Raw genomic sequence first — 12,790 nt, 5'->3', positions numbered from 1 at the left:
ATCACGGTACACAAAGAACATGTCCAAAACATCGTGACTCTGCTGTCGTGGATGATGGTACGCTGAGCGGAATCACTGTCTTGAAACACACTACGAACTTCTTACTTTTTTATGTTTAAAAGTAATCACGTTTTTTTTAATGGTAATTGAACGCAAACTAAAAAAATAAAAAATAAGTATTCAATCTGATGCCCCAAAAGACATACCGCTCAATTATGAGTGGAAGGCGTCACTTTTCTCGTAAACTTTAGGAGTTCCCACCAGCTGCGACCACGACACGACATCGGATTGTTAATTTTTTAGGGGAACACCAAGAAAATTGACCAACAACAAGAATCCCCAATGCGCAGTCTACCTTGATCTGAAATTTCAGTGGTTTCGACACGTATCACGCCAAGATTCTCAGGCCAAACCAAACAAAATAATACCGAGGCAGCGAAGCTTCAGAGTCAGTCAGTTGAAGGTCAGGATTAATGAGACGGCGGTAAACAAAAGCTCAGGATGAATTATCACGGGCGTTCCAGCCGCAAACGTAAAACCAATCCGATGGCTTCCACCCCCAAATGTGAGGGAAATTGAACTGGATTTTGAATCAACAGGTTCGCAACTGCGAACCTAATTCAACTGCGAATCAATCAATCAATCAATCAATCATTTTATTAATGCGGCCTTATCTCAAGAACTGCGGCGTCTGGACTTTGGTAGCCCACAAAGAGACAGTTGGAGGGAGCTAGCTTTGCGCGAGCGTCTGCTGCGAGCACGACGGACACTTTACGCCGACGTGGCGCCAAATGAACGCTTATGAGAATAGTGCCGAAAGAGCACGTCGAGGCCTTTGGTGCTTCGCGAATACCCCAGGCTGCTCAGGGAGGTCATATTGCACAGTCGAACACAATTTCAGCTGGTCCCATTGGCCGAACGAACAACCAATACAGCACTGGCCGAACGAACAACCAATACTGCCACGAAAAAGAACCAACCTCTTAACGGCCGAAGCCAGGGAATCTTGGGACGCCGCTTGTGAACAATCAAGTCCTGTAGTAACGTGACTCGCGAGCGAAGTCAAGTGCATTTAGCGTGTTTTGCTTGTGAACTGTGACTCTTGTTAGTGGCATACGATTTTTCACAACATTTGCAGTGCCTTGGGTGCGTATGAACCGTGGACTACGCTGCTTCTTGATGATCCAACTACAGTCAAAAGCAACACAAAAAAGCAGTCCACCGGGTGTCAAACACCTGCCCTTAGTTTGGCTTAGAGCGAAATCAACCCTTGGGCTAACATTCTTAGCTGCACAGTGAAATGAAGCGTGGAGAAGCATGCGAGGAGCAAGCTTATCCACACGATAAGCACAGACTTGAACGCGCAAACTTATGGCATTTATCTAAATCATACAATTCCCGAATTCGGGAACGTCGGAAAGAGTCGGGCATTGTTAGCCAATATTCGGAAGAACCGGGGAAAATGATTCCCTAACCATCGACCGGCCCACAACATCTCGCTGTACGCAAAGAATCCTCTGCCGCGCTGAAGACGGATACCACCCCGCAAACCCATCTTTAGAAAACCGGAACAAAGGCAAAATGAGCAAAGAAAGTCGTTAAGAGAACACTTGATACCGTTCTCAATCTCTCTGCACACTCCAAATCACACAGTCCCGTCCAACTCCTCGATTACGTTCTTCCTGCCCGGGACAACACCGCGTTGGAGTGAGTCCGTGGCCGCGCGAAGGACCGGCGTCGGGAGAGAGGCCAACGCTTGTCGGCATCCTTGACGAAGCGGCGGGGGACCACTGCCCGACGACGCACCAATAGGCACAACGTCATCGGGGCCACAATTCCGAAGGCTGACGCATCGACGACGCGACTCGGGAGGTCCGCGGGAAAATCCGTGCGCGGCGGAGGCGACCGCCCGCTGCCGCGTTGAAACGCACGTGAATGCTAGGGACGGCCATGCGCCGAGAGAGCGCCGGACGGACCGTCGCGAGTGCTGGAAACCAACACTGTGCCTGGCGATGTTTACTTACGACCGCGTAAGCGGGTTCGAGCAGGGCAGTCCCGTGAGTCGCCTTTGAAGACGGGGAGAGGGTACAACGGAAAGGTGGAATATGCCAGGTTCCGAACTCGAAAGTGAGCAGCGACGCTGTCGCGTGCACCAGGCAACGGTAAACGATTCTTTTGTTTTCGCGGGCACATCCTCGGAGAGAAAAGGCTGGGCTCAACGAAGACTGGAGCACACGCCAAGATTAGGTGTTCGTTGAACTTGGCGCAAGACGCAGACGTGGTCGAGTGCGGGCTCAGCAAAAAGTCTTTCGCGACTAGGTTCGAGTGCGAGACGAACCCCTCCAAGTTTTGTCAAGTAGCGCATCGCCTTCGAGCCGCGGTACCTATCTAATCGAGCATCCCACGCCCGCAAGGTATTCTCCGCCTAATCTGCCATTAACACGCTGCCCCAGGCAAGTTTAAGAAAGCGCGTCGATAACACCCGACTTCCAAGACGCCACAAGAAACAAAAACACAAACTCGGAGCAAACCTCGCGTCGCACTTCCGCGGTTGGGAAGGAACAGGCAGAAGAAGCGTCGGTGGAGCGGGCGGCCCGGACAACGCGCGCCGCCAAAACAAAAAAAGGTGCAAAGTGGTTCGATTCGTACTGGCCAGACTCCAGTTTGCACCTTTCTTCGGCACGTGGCGCTAGGCCACGACGCAGCGGTGCGGTGGCGCCAGCGGCGCTCGGCACTCACCTGGGCCGAAGCAGCGAGGGCTGCGGGTGGCATGCGTCGTCATGTCCGATCCACGGGCGGCGGCCAGACGTTCGAGCACGCGGACGCGGCGGCGGCGCGCACGCGGGACTCCGACGAGGAAACTGCGAGTGCCCGCCAGCCTCCAGCGCGTCGGGGGTGCTACTGCGGGGAAGGAGCGCCGTGAGAGGGAGGGAGGGGGCTGCCGCCAACTTTTCATCCCCGCGAGAGGGTGGGTGGCCCTGGACGGAGTTCGCCGGGGCCCCCAACTTCTGGTTGGCGGCGGATCAGAGCCAATCGCCGAGCGCTCGCCCACCGCGGGAGGCCCCGAAACGGCGCCGATGCCCAGCGCTGCAGTGGCCGCTACCGCGGCGCCGCTTCACGCAACCCCCCACCGCCGCCATCGCCACCGCGCTCCGACTCTCAATAACAAGTGGGGACCCCCCCTCCCCCCCCATCCGATGAAAACCGCCGATCCCCACCCCGTCGGTGCGCGTAAAGAGGCTTCATCCGACTCGTGTAATCCGCTATTTGTTTTGCAGGATGAAATCACAGCATCATTGCTTTGAGCCAACAGGAACGAGTAACCTAATCTAGTTCCATTTTTACCTATAAGAGCCTCCGGTAGATATCGATATATTAGGAACGTGTTTAATGCCACTTCAACTCGCGCTTTGTTAACGGCACGCTCCACTGATCCACGAAAGAACGGACGAGGACAGACATTTTCAAAAGTGTAGAGTAAATGACCATGCTTATCGTCGAGTGTGCCAAATCCATTCATTCGCTGCTATTAATTGCCTCCTGCAAGACCGAGAACACAAACAATCCGCCAATGTTCTAGACTGTAGCACCGCGTCGACCACCAATTTGCTGTAAAAAATGAGCGAGAAAAGTAACGGACTACTTCTAGAGTATGGACGCTTTGCACACGCGCCAGAATACAGCCGCCATTGCTGAGCCCCTTTTTACACAGGCGCCGAGCCACCGAAGCGGGCGTAGGCGAGCCTCCACAAATGTCAATGCTGGGGAGAAGGGCACAGTAATATCTAAAAAGGCTATGACCTGCCCTGCTCTGGTAATAGGGGGTGTAGTAGACCGTTTCCGCAGCCCGCTAAGCACCCGGATAGTGCTCCGTGATCCGCCACAAAACCTCCAACTATCCAGACAAGGCTGGTGGCGCGCATGCGCAGCTGCGACGTTTTCTTTACGGATGCCGTAGCGGAGGAGAAAAACGGTCTATTGCAACTCCCTAACGATGAAGTGAAGTAAACGTAATAAGAGGAAACAAAAACGGAAGGTCAGTTATGGCGCCGCCCATGCACAGCTGCTACGAAGCGTCTATACGTTCAAGAGTTCCTTCTTTTACACTCCATACAGAGTGATGTATTCGCGACTCCAGCGAACTATAGAGAGCGCGCTGCTCAGGCAAACTGGCGGACGAAAGGAGGTCGTTTTCGTCGTTCAGCACGCAGACCACTACAAATTCCTGCACTGCAGCGTAAAATCAGTGTTACATTTGAAAGCAAAGCGATATTTCGACGGTAGAAACCTTCTTCTAGTCAGTGCGTAGGAATGACACGGCGAAATCATAAAAATAATTACTGGAAACGATGTTTGTTTCTATGCTGCCTACGGGAACGAAGCAGCGATAGCAGACGACAGAGTCGAAATGACCTCATCTCCTGACCTTCTCGCCGCTGCCGCTACGCGGCGTCGATTTCGCTGGAGTCCCGATTGCACTCCTTGCGGCGCGACTCACGCGCCGCCGCGCGGCCGGTACCAAAGGTATAGGCAGTGTGAACCCCAGAGAAAACGAAACCGAAACTACGCCGCGTATACGTTGGTACGCATTGAAGTCAGAGCGGTGCGGTTGCGCTCGGTTGACAGCATGAAGTGCTGCCTGTGCTGCGTCATTAAGTGCTTCAATTGTTATGCGTCGTATCTCGTGGGGACAAAGTTCCACAGTTTTTTCACCTCGCCGATGTTTTGTGGGACAGCGACAACGATGGACCTGTGCCGTATGACGCCAGAAATTTGGTCTCCCGATCATGTCTGCCACTGTGTCGGCACGGCTGACATATTCTACACTGCCGCTTTGCGCCCTGCGTTTGTTTTCGTACCAGTAACGCCTACATGTGTTAGCGCCGATGGGACGAACTGAAATGCCATCCCACACTCGCGGGTATGCAGTGCCAATTTCGTTGGAGGAATGCCCTCCAAAGAAGTCTCGTCCCCATCGTACGTGTCGATGATATTTCCGGACAAGTATGGCACGCAATCTGTACTTCATAAAAAAAGATTCGAGCGGTAAAAAAAAAAAAAAAAAAGTGACAAATATGAATTTAAAGAAAACAACAATGAAACTCGGAATGACTGGAGAATCGACGTTTGAGTATGGAAGTTTATGTGGTGTGCTTTCTTTCTTGATCAGCCTCATTTTGGATGTGGAAACTCTGACACCCCGAGTTCTGTAGACATTTTTTTTTTCCTCGGCTTTAGAGCCACCTATCGCAAAGTGGTTCGAACTGGAAGTACCGTCCAATGGTCACTTTCTACGTGTAAAGTGTGCACCTCCCACGATGAGTGGTATCATCTGACAGCCTTTGACGGTCCAAACCAGTTCCTTATTTAGTTACGCCGCCCAAACTAAATTTCCGCCTCGTTTCGGTATGCCAACTCTTTTTGGTATAAAAAGACTTGTGTCAAGTTACGTTCATGTCAAAGTACCTGTGCGCCGAAAATCACCACCTCGCACAACAGGTTATTACACAACAGCTGACCGCAAAATCCCTTGACGGCCAAACCGTGTGTTGGTCGACAACTTTCTTTTCTCGGCTTTCAAACCACCTTTCGTAAAGTTGTTTCACTTGGCAGTAAAGTCCACTAGTCCCTTCCTACCTGAAAAGCAGACATGTACAAATTACTCCAAAAAGGTAGTTAAGTTATTGAGTATCGGCGCCAAAAGTAGTTGGAGTAGAGTAGAAATTACGCATTTGTAATAGTAATTGAGTAAACTACTAACTACTGTAAAAAAGTAGCGAATTACTTTAAAGTTACTTTCGAAGTTACTTTTTATGTTTTTTGTGGCAGCAAAATGAACAGAAGTTTTGATCAGTGAAAAACACTGCGAGCCGGAAATAAATGCAGTCATTTAATGACTTCCAAAATAGTTTATTCGCTCGCCGAAACAATTGTCTTTCAAAGTTGTTATCGGATAGTTTTCCTCTTTTCCTTTAATGTCGTCCTCGGTCAAGCTAAAAAGAGGTTCCACCGTGGCGCTGGATGCAAAGACAGCGTTCAAGAAGCAGGCTGTGCAGGGTCGGGTAAGCGAGTGTCGGCATCTTTGGTGTCCATGACGAAACATGTGAGGCTTGCCTCGGCCTAGAGGGTCTTTTATAATAAACTCTCCTTTTTTTGTTCTTTTTTTCTTCGGCAAGTTGAGATTGTTATGACTGTCCCCTCTTTATTCTCACGGCGTTCGGAGATTTCGCCGAGCGAGTGCACCTGACCGTAAAGGGATCACGTCTCGCGCCACGACGATGAGATCATCCGGACGACTGCGCATCTCGCTGCAATGTTATAGCTGCGCCACTGAGAAAAAAAAATGTTTTTTGCCGTTGACGTTGAGTCTAACAAAAGGTCTCCCTAGGGTGACCCGAAATCCTCGCTGGCGACTACGGTATCCTGACGCGCCTGACAAGTAAAACGTTTTCAACAAAGAGGAGGTCTCCCTGGCGTGGAAGGTCGGAAGGACGCGAAGGATTACGTGAACAAGCATCGGCGCTCGTACACTTGCAGCTGGAAGCGGGAACGTGCTCTCATGAACAAATTATCCGTACCAGGGTTTGTGCGCGGGGGAGTCTGGCTTTGCAAGGGAGTATACGCTGACGACGAGGCGAACATGGGAACAGGCGCCCAGCTGCGAGGTCATCCCAGTGGCGCCTACCATGGAACCTACCACTTGAGTCAGAACTCACTAAAGGCACACAACATAAAAACAGCAACAACCCTCGGAGTGTCCCCGTCTTTGATGGTTGCAGCTGGAAACGCGGCGCTTGCGTGCATTACCGGATTAGGTCAACACCCGACCAAGGCTTGTCAAGCATCTCTGACTGCGTTCGTGAGCGCCGGTGTTATGTTTTGGCTGCTCGTCGTCGCCACCGTGGCCCAAGGACGCCTGTGATGCAGTTTCTAGGGCTGCCGAGTGCGTGGGAACCGAACGTGAGCGGGCCCCTTTTTCGGGAATACCACTTAATCTGCCAGCGTCTTATTTATTTCTGCACTCAAACTTCTGTAAAAAAAAATACTATTAAATTTCGAAAGTAGTTAGTAATTTGAGTAGAAGTTACCTAAAAAACGTAGTTAAATTAAACTACTAATTGCCCAAATAAAGTTGTAATTGAAAGTTACCAAGTTACTCGGAAAAGTAGTTAACCTACAGTAGTTTGAGTAGAGTAGTTGAACTACGTCCAAGTCTGCTGAAAAGTCTCGACCTCCCACGACAAGTAATCTTCTCTTGACAGCCCTTTCATGGTCAAAACCGGTTCCCATTGAGTTACGCCGCCCAACCCAAATACCCACCTGGTTTTTTGGTATAATAAGTGCTGTGTCATGTTACTGTCAAGTCCAAGCACCTGTGTGCCCAAATCCACACTTTGCACAGCCCGCTATAACACAACATTTTGGGTCCAATATTAGATATCCCGTACAGTTTTATTTCTTTATTCGTTAGAAACTTTACTTTCACACCTCCTGTCTTAATGAAACTTGGTTCACATTGTGCAGGAACTTAGTGAACATCTCACTCGCCTCCAAATATCATCGTTCCAGCAGTCCTACGTTTACAGCGACGAGCGAAATAAATTTCCCACTCAGAGCAATTATGGTGGCGGCCGTCCTGCTTTTCAGAAAATTGCTCCAACTCCCTTTTTAGGCCCCCACTACAGAAATTACCCCTAATAACGACTCAAACTCAATATATAAGAAGTGGAGAACAGCCAAATGCCCTTCTGCCCCCGCACTCATGTAACGTCACCCTCAACGTATCGGCTCAAAAAGCCAAAGTTCCGTCCGTGCGCGCTTCCGCCGCCACAGCTTGGCATGCGAAAAGGCGCCGCAGGCTGCTGAACGAGCCTCACTGTCGCAGATCCTCCGCTAGCGGCGCTGCGGACGTTTTCCAAAGCGCCCCCTATAGTTCCCGCACGGAGCGTATACGTCACATGTTTTTTTTGTGCCAGCAAAGAATAGCGGTTAGATGGGGACTTTTTCAGTCACTCGTATAGATGTCTGCATGGTCTTCGTGGATTTCTGACACCGCGATTCGAGTGTTCTATCCGAGGTCTCTGGGTCTTCAACTCGGGCACCGCACCAGAGATAATGGACCAAAATGTTTTCGACTATCAAACGAATTACGATCAATGGTGTGAATCATTTGCATCGATAGGTTTAATGGTAGTTTGAATTACATTTTAAACAACTATGAGCGGCGTTTTTTGAAGTTCGTAAAGAAAGAGAACCGAATACGAGTGTCGATTGTGGGTTCGGTCTATTACCATGATATGGTTCACTCAAGCCGTTTCCCCCGGCAGTTGATGAGCTGGCGGATACCCTGATTGAGTTTTCATTGCGGCTAGTGTTCCACCTTCGCAATTAGCTCGCCATCGTCCTTACAACGCTTATCATTCAGTGGGCTCTTCATAAGAGGAAGAAAGCAGAAGTCACTATATGTGCCAGGCAGGCACATAGCCAGGGACATAACCCTCCCCCCCCCCCCCCCCCCCCGCCCTCCCGGAAACCTTCCATTATGGGTCACCCTTTAGGGTGCTAAAGCGAGTTAGTACAATTTATTTACCCATTTACCTCTTTCTTTTTTGCACACCTAGCAATCTTAGAGGGTGCGTGGGTGCGAGCACCCTACCAGATACACTGCGAAGGGTTCTTAAGTTTTGTAGCGTGCTTGCAGGGTGTGGGAAGGGTGCTCAATTATTTCCGCAAAATAGGCCTTTTTTTTTTTTTTTCTTGCCGCTGATCAGAATTTAGAGAAAAGGAGGTTATAGTTGGGTAGATGCAGTGTTCGCTGTATATTTGTGGGGCTCATCAGAAATGTTAGTGGATAACGGTCGCAATATGTTGACTAATTAATAAAATTGTTAATTACTTTTTAACGTGAAAACGTGCTTTAGGTAGTTGCTCCGGATTTTGTGAATCCGCATTTCGTGAAGCCGTCGCATGTGATGTCACATGACGTCGGATGACATGACGACAGGTGACCAACACACCAATTCAGTTTTCACGCTAAATTTAGCGGGAAAATTGACGTCACGTGACCTATGCGCTGGTTGAGCTTCGTCCCTTAAATTTAGCGGGAAAATTAACATCACGTCACCTACGCGCCGGTTCGGTTTCGTGCCCTAAATTTAGCGGGTAAATTGATCTCACGTGACCCACGCGCCGGTTTTGTTTCGCTTCTAAATTTAGCGGGTAAATTGACGTCACGTGGCCTACGCGCCGATTAAGTTTCGTCCCCTAAAATTAGCGGGAAATTTGACGTCACGTGACCTACGCGCCGGTTGGGTTTCGTCCCCTAAAATTAACGGGTAAATTGACGACACGTGATCTACGCGCCGGCTCAGTTTCGGCCCCTAAATTTAGCGGGAAATTTGACGTCACGTGACCTACGAGCCGGTTTGGTTTCGTCCCCTAAATTTAGCGGGTAAATTGACGTCACGCAACCTAAGCGCCTGTTCAGTTTCGTCCCCTAAATTTAGCGGGAAATTTCACGTCACGTGACCTACGCGCCGGTTCGGTTTCGTCCCCTAAATTTAGCGGGTAAATTGACGTCACGTGACCTACGCGCCCGGTTCTCTTTCGTCCCGAAAATTCAGCGGGTAAATTGACGTCATCTGACCTACACGCCGGTTCAGTTTCGTCCCCTAAATTCAGCGGGTAAATTGAGGTCACGGGACCTACGCGCAGGCTCAGTTTCGTCCCCTAAATTTAGCGAGAAAATTGACGTCACGTAACCTACGCGCCGGTTCAGTTTCGTCCCCTAAATTTAGTGGGAAATTTGACGTCACGTGACCTACGAGCCGGTTTGGTTTCGTCCCCTAAATTTAGCGGGTAAATTGACGTCACGTAACCTAAGCGCCTGTTCAGTTTCTTCCCCTAAATTTAGCGGGAAATTTCACGTCACGTGACCTACGCGCCGGTTCGGTTTCGTCCCATAAATTTAGCGGGTAAATTGACGTCACGTGACCTACGCGCCCGGTCCTCTTTCGTCCCGAAAATTCAGCGGGTAAATTGACGTCATCTGACCTACACGCCGGTTCAGTTTCGTCCCCTAAATTCAGCGGGTAAATTGACGTCACGGGACCTACGCGCCCGGTTCTCTTTCGTCCCGAAAATTCAGCGGGTAAATTGACGTCATCTGACCTACACGCCGGTTCAGTTTCGTCCCCTAAATTTAGCGGGTAAATTGACGTCACGTGACCTACGCGCCCGGTTCTCTTTCGTCCCGAAAATTCAGCGGGTAAATTGACGTCATCTGACCTACACGCCGGTTCAGTTTCGTCCCCTAAATTCAGCGGGTAAATTGACGTCACGGGACCTACGCGCCCGGTTCTCTTTCGTCCCGAAAATTCAGCGGGTAAATTGACGTCATCTGACCTACACGCCGGTTCAGTTTCGTCCCCTAAATTTAGCGGGTAAATTGACGTCACGTGACCTACGCGCCCGGTTCTCTTTCGTCCCGAAAATTCAGCGGGTAAATTGACGTCATCTGACCTACACGCCGGTTCAGTTTCGTCCCCTAAATTTAGCGGGTAAATTGACGTCACGTGACCTACGCGCCCGGTTCTCTTTCGTCCCGAAAATTCAGCGGGTAAATTGACGTCATCTGACCTACACGCCGGTTCAGTTTCGTCCCCTAAATTCAGCGGGTAAATTGACGTCACGGGACCTACGCGCAGGCTCAGTTTCGTCCCCTAAATTTAGCGAGAAAATTGACGTCACGTAACCTACGCGCCGGTTCAGTTTCGTCCCCTAAATTTAGTGGGAAATTTGACGTCACGTGACCTACGAGCCGGTTTGGTTTCGTCCCCTAAATTTAGCGGGTAAATTGACGTCACGTAACCTAAGCGCCTGTTCAGTTTCTTCCCCTAAATTTAGCGGGAAATTTCACGTCACGTGACCTACGCGCCGGTTCGGTTTCGTCCCATAAATTTAGCGGGTAAATTGACGTCACGTGACCTACGCGCCCGGTCCTCTTTCGTCCCGAAAATTCAGCGGGTAAATTGACGTCATCTGACCTACACGCCGGTTCAGTTTCGTCCCCTAAATTCAGCGGGTAAATTGACGTCACGTGACCTACGCGCCCGGTTCTCTTTCGTCCCGAAAATTCAGCGGGTAAATTGACGTCATCTGACCTACACGCCGGTTCAGTTTCGTCCCCTAAATTTAGCGGGTAAATTGACGTCACGTGACCTACGCGCCCGGTTCTCTTTCGTCCCGAAAATTCAGCGGGTAAATTGACGTCATCTGACCTACACGCCGGTTCAGTTTCGTCCCCTAAATTCAGCGGGTAAATTGACGTCACGGGACCTACGCGCCCGGTTCTCTTTCGTCCCGAAAATTCAGCGGGTAAATTGACGTCATCTGACCTACACGCCGGTTCAGTTTCGTCCCCTAAATTTAGCGGGTAAATTGACGTCACGTGACCTACGCGCCCGGTTCTCTTTCGTCCCGAAAATTCAGCGGGTAAATTGACGTCATCTGACCTACACGCCGGTTCAGTTTCGTCCCCTAAATTTAGCGAGAAAATCGATGTCACGTGACCTACACGCCGGTTCAGTTTCGTCCCCTAAATTTAGCGGGAAAATTGACGTCACGTGACCTACACGCCGGTTCAGTTTCGCCCCTAAATTTAGCGGGTAAATTGATGTCACGTGACCTACGCGCAGGTTCAGTTTCGTACACTAAATTTAGCGGGAAAATTGACGTCAGGTGACCTACGCGCCGGTTCAGTTTCGTCCCCTAAATTTAACGGGTAAATTGACGTCACGTGGCCTACGTGCCGGTTCAGTTTCGTCCCCTAAATTTAGCGGGAAAATTGACGTCACGTGACCTACGCGCCGGTTCAGTTTCGTCCCCTAAATTTAACGGGTAAATTGACGTCACATGACCTACGCACCGGTTCAGTTTTGTCCCCTAAATTTAACGGGTAAATTGACGTCACGTGACCTACGCACCGCTTCAGTTTCGTCCCCTAAATTTAACGGGTAAATTGACGTCACGTGACCTACGCAGCAATTCAGTTTCGTCCCCTAAATTTAGCGGGAAAATTGACGTCACGTGACCTACGCGCCAGTTCAGTTTCGTCCCCTAAATTTAACGGGTAAATTTACGTCACGTGACCTACACGCCGGTTCAGTTTCGTCCCCTAAATTTAGCGGGTCAATTGATGTCACGTGACCTACGTGCCGGTTCAGTTTCGTCCCCTAAATTTAGCGGGTCAATTGACGTCACATGACCTACACGCCGGTTCTATTTCGTCCCCTAAATTTAGTGGGAAAATTTATGTCACGTGACCTACGCGCCAGTTCAGTTTCGTCCCCTAAATTTAACGGGTAAATTTACGTCACGTGGCCTACACGCCGGTTCAGTTTCGTCCCCTAAATTTAGCGGGTCAATTGATGTCACGTGACCTACACGCCGGTTCAGTTTCGTCCCCTAAATTTAGCGGGTCAATTGATGTCACGTGACCTACACACCGGTTCTATTTCGTCCCCTCAATTTAACGGGTAAAGTTACGTCACGTGACCTACACGCCGGTTCAGTTTCGTCCCCTAACTTTAACGGGTAAATTTACGTCACGTGACCTACACGCCGGTTCAGTTTCGTCCCCTAAATTTAGCGAGTCAATTGATGTCACGTGACCTCCACGCCGGTTTAGTTTCGTCCCCTAAATTTAGCGGGTCAATTGATGTTACGTGACCTACACGCCGGTTCTATTTCGTCCCCTAAATTTAACGGGTAAATTGACGTCACGTGACCT

The 12,790-nt window shown here is 50.0% G+C and overlaps 1 protein-coding gene across 3 annotated transcripts in view; it reads right to left on the bottom strand.

Annotated features, from left to right (window-relative positions):
* The window catches only part of LOC8037772 (zinc finger protein 628), a 90,773-nt gene extending 87,870 nt beyond the window's left edge, over positions 1-2,903 (bottom strand). For 2 of the 3 annotated variants that reach the window (XR_003916542.2, XM_040218275.3), the window contains exon 1: positions 2,740-2,879. Coding sequence is in view for 2 of the 3 variants with exons in the window: in XM_040218275.3 (XP_040074209.1) it covers positions 2,740-2,772 (33 nt within the window). In the remaining variant the exon portion in view is untranslated. Of the gene's footprint in view, positions 1-2,739 lie in introns of all 3 variants that reach the window. The other variant, XM_040218274.2, reaches the window with a different exon arrangement.
* Between the last annotated feature and the right edge of the window lie 9,887 nt (positions 2,904-12,790).

This window comes from Ixodes scapularis, unplaced genomic scaffold (assembly GCF_016920785.2).
Source record: "Ixodes scapularis isolate PalLabHiFi unplaced genomic scaffold, ASM1692078v2 PGA_scaffold9__187_contigs__length_104089568, whole genome shotgun sequence".
NCBI lineage: Eukaryota > Metazoa > Arthropoda > Arachnida > Ixodida > Ixodidae > Ixodes > Ixodes scapularis.
The sequence above is the reverse complement of the archived record's forward strand: the minus strand, read 5'-3'. Positions and strand labels throughout refer to the sequence as shown.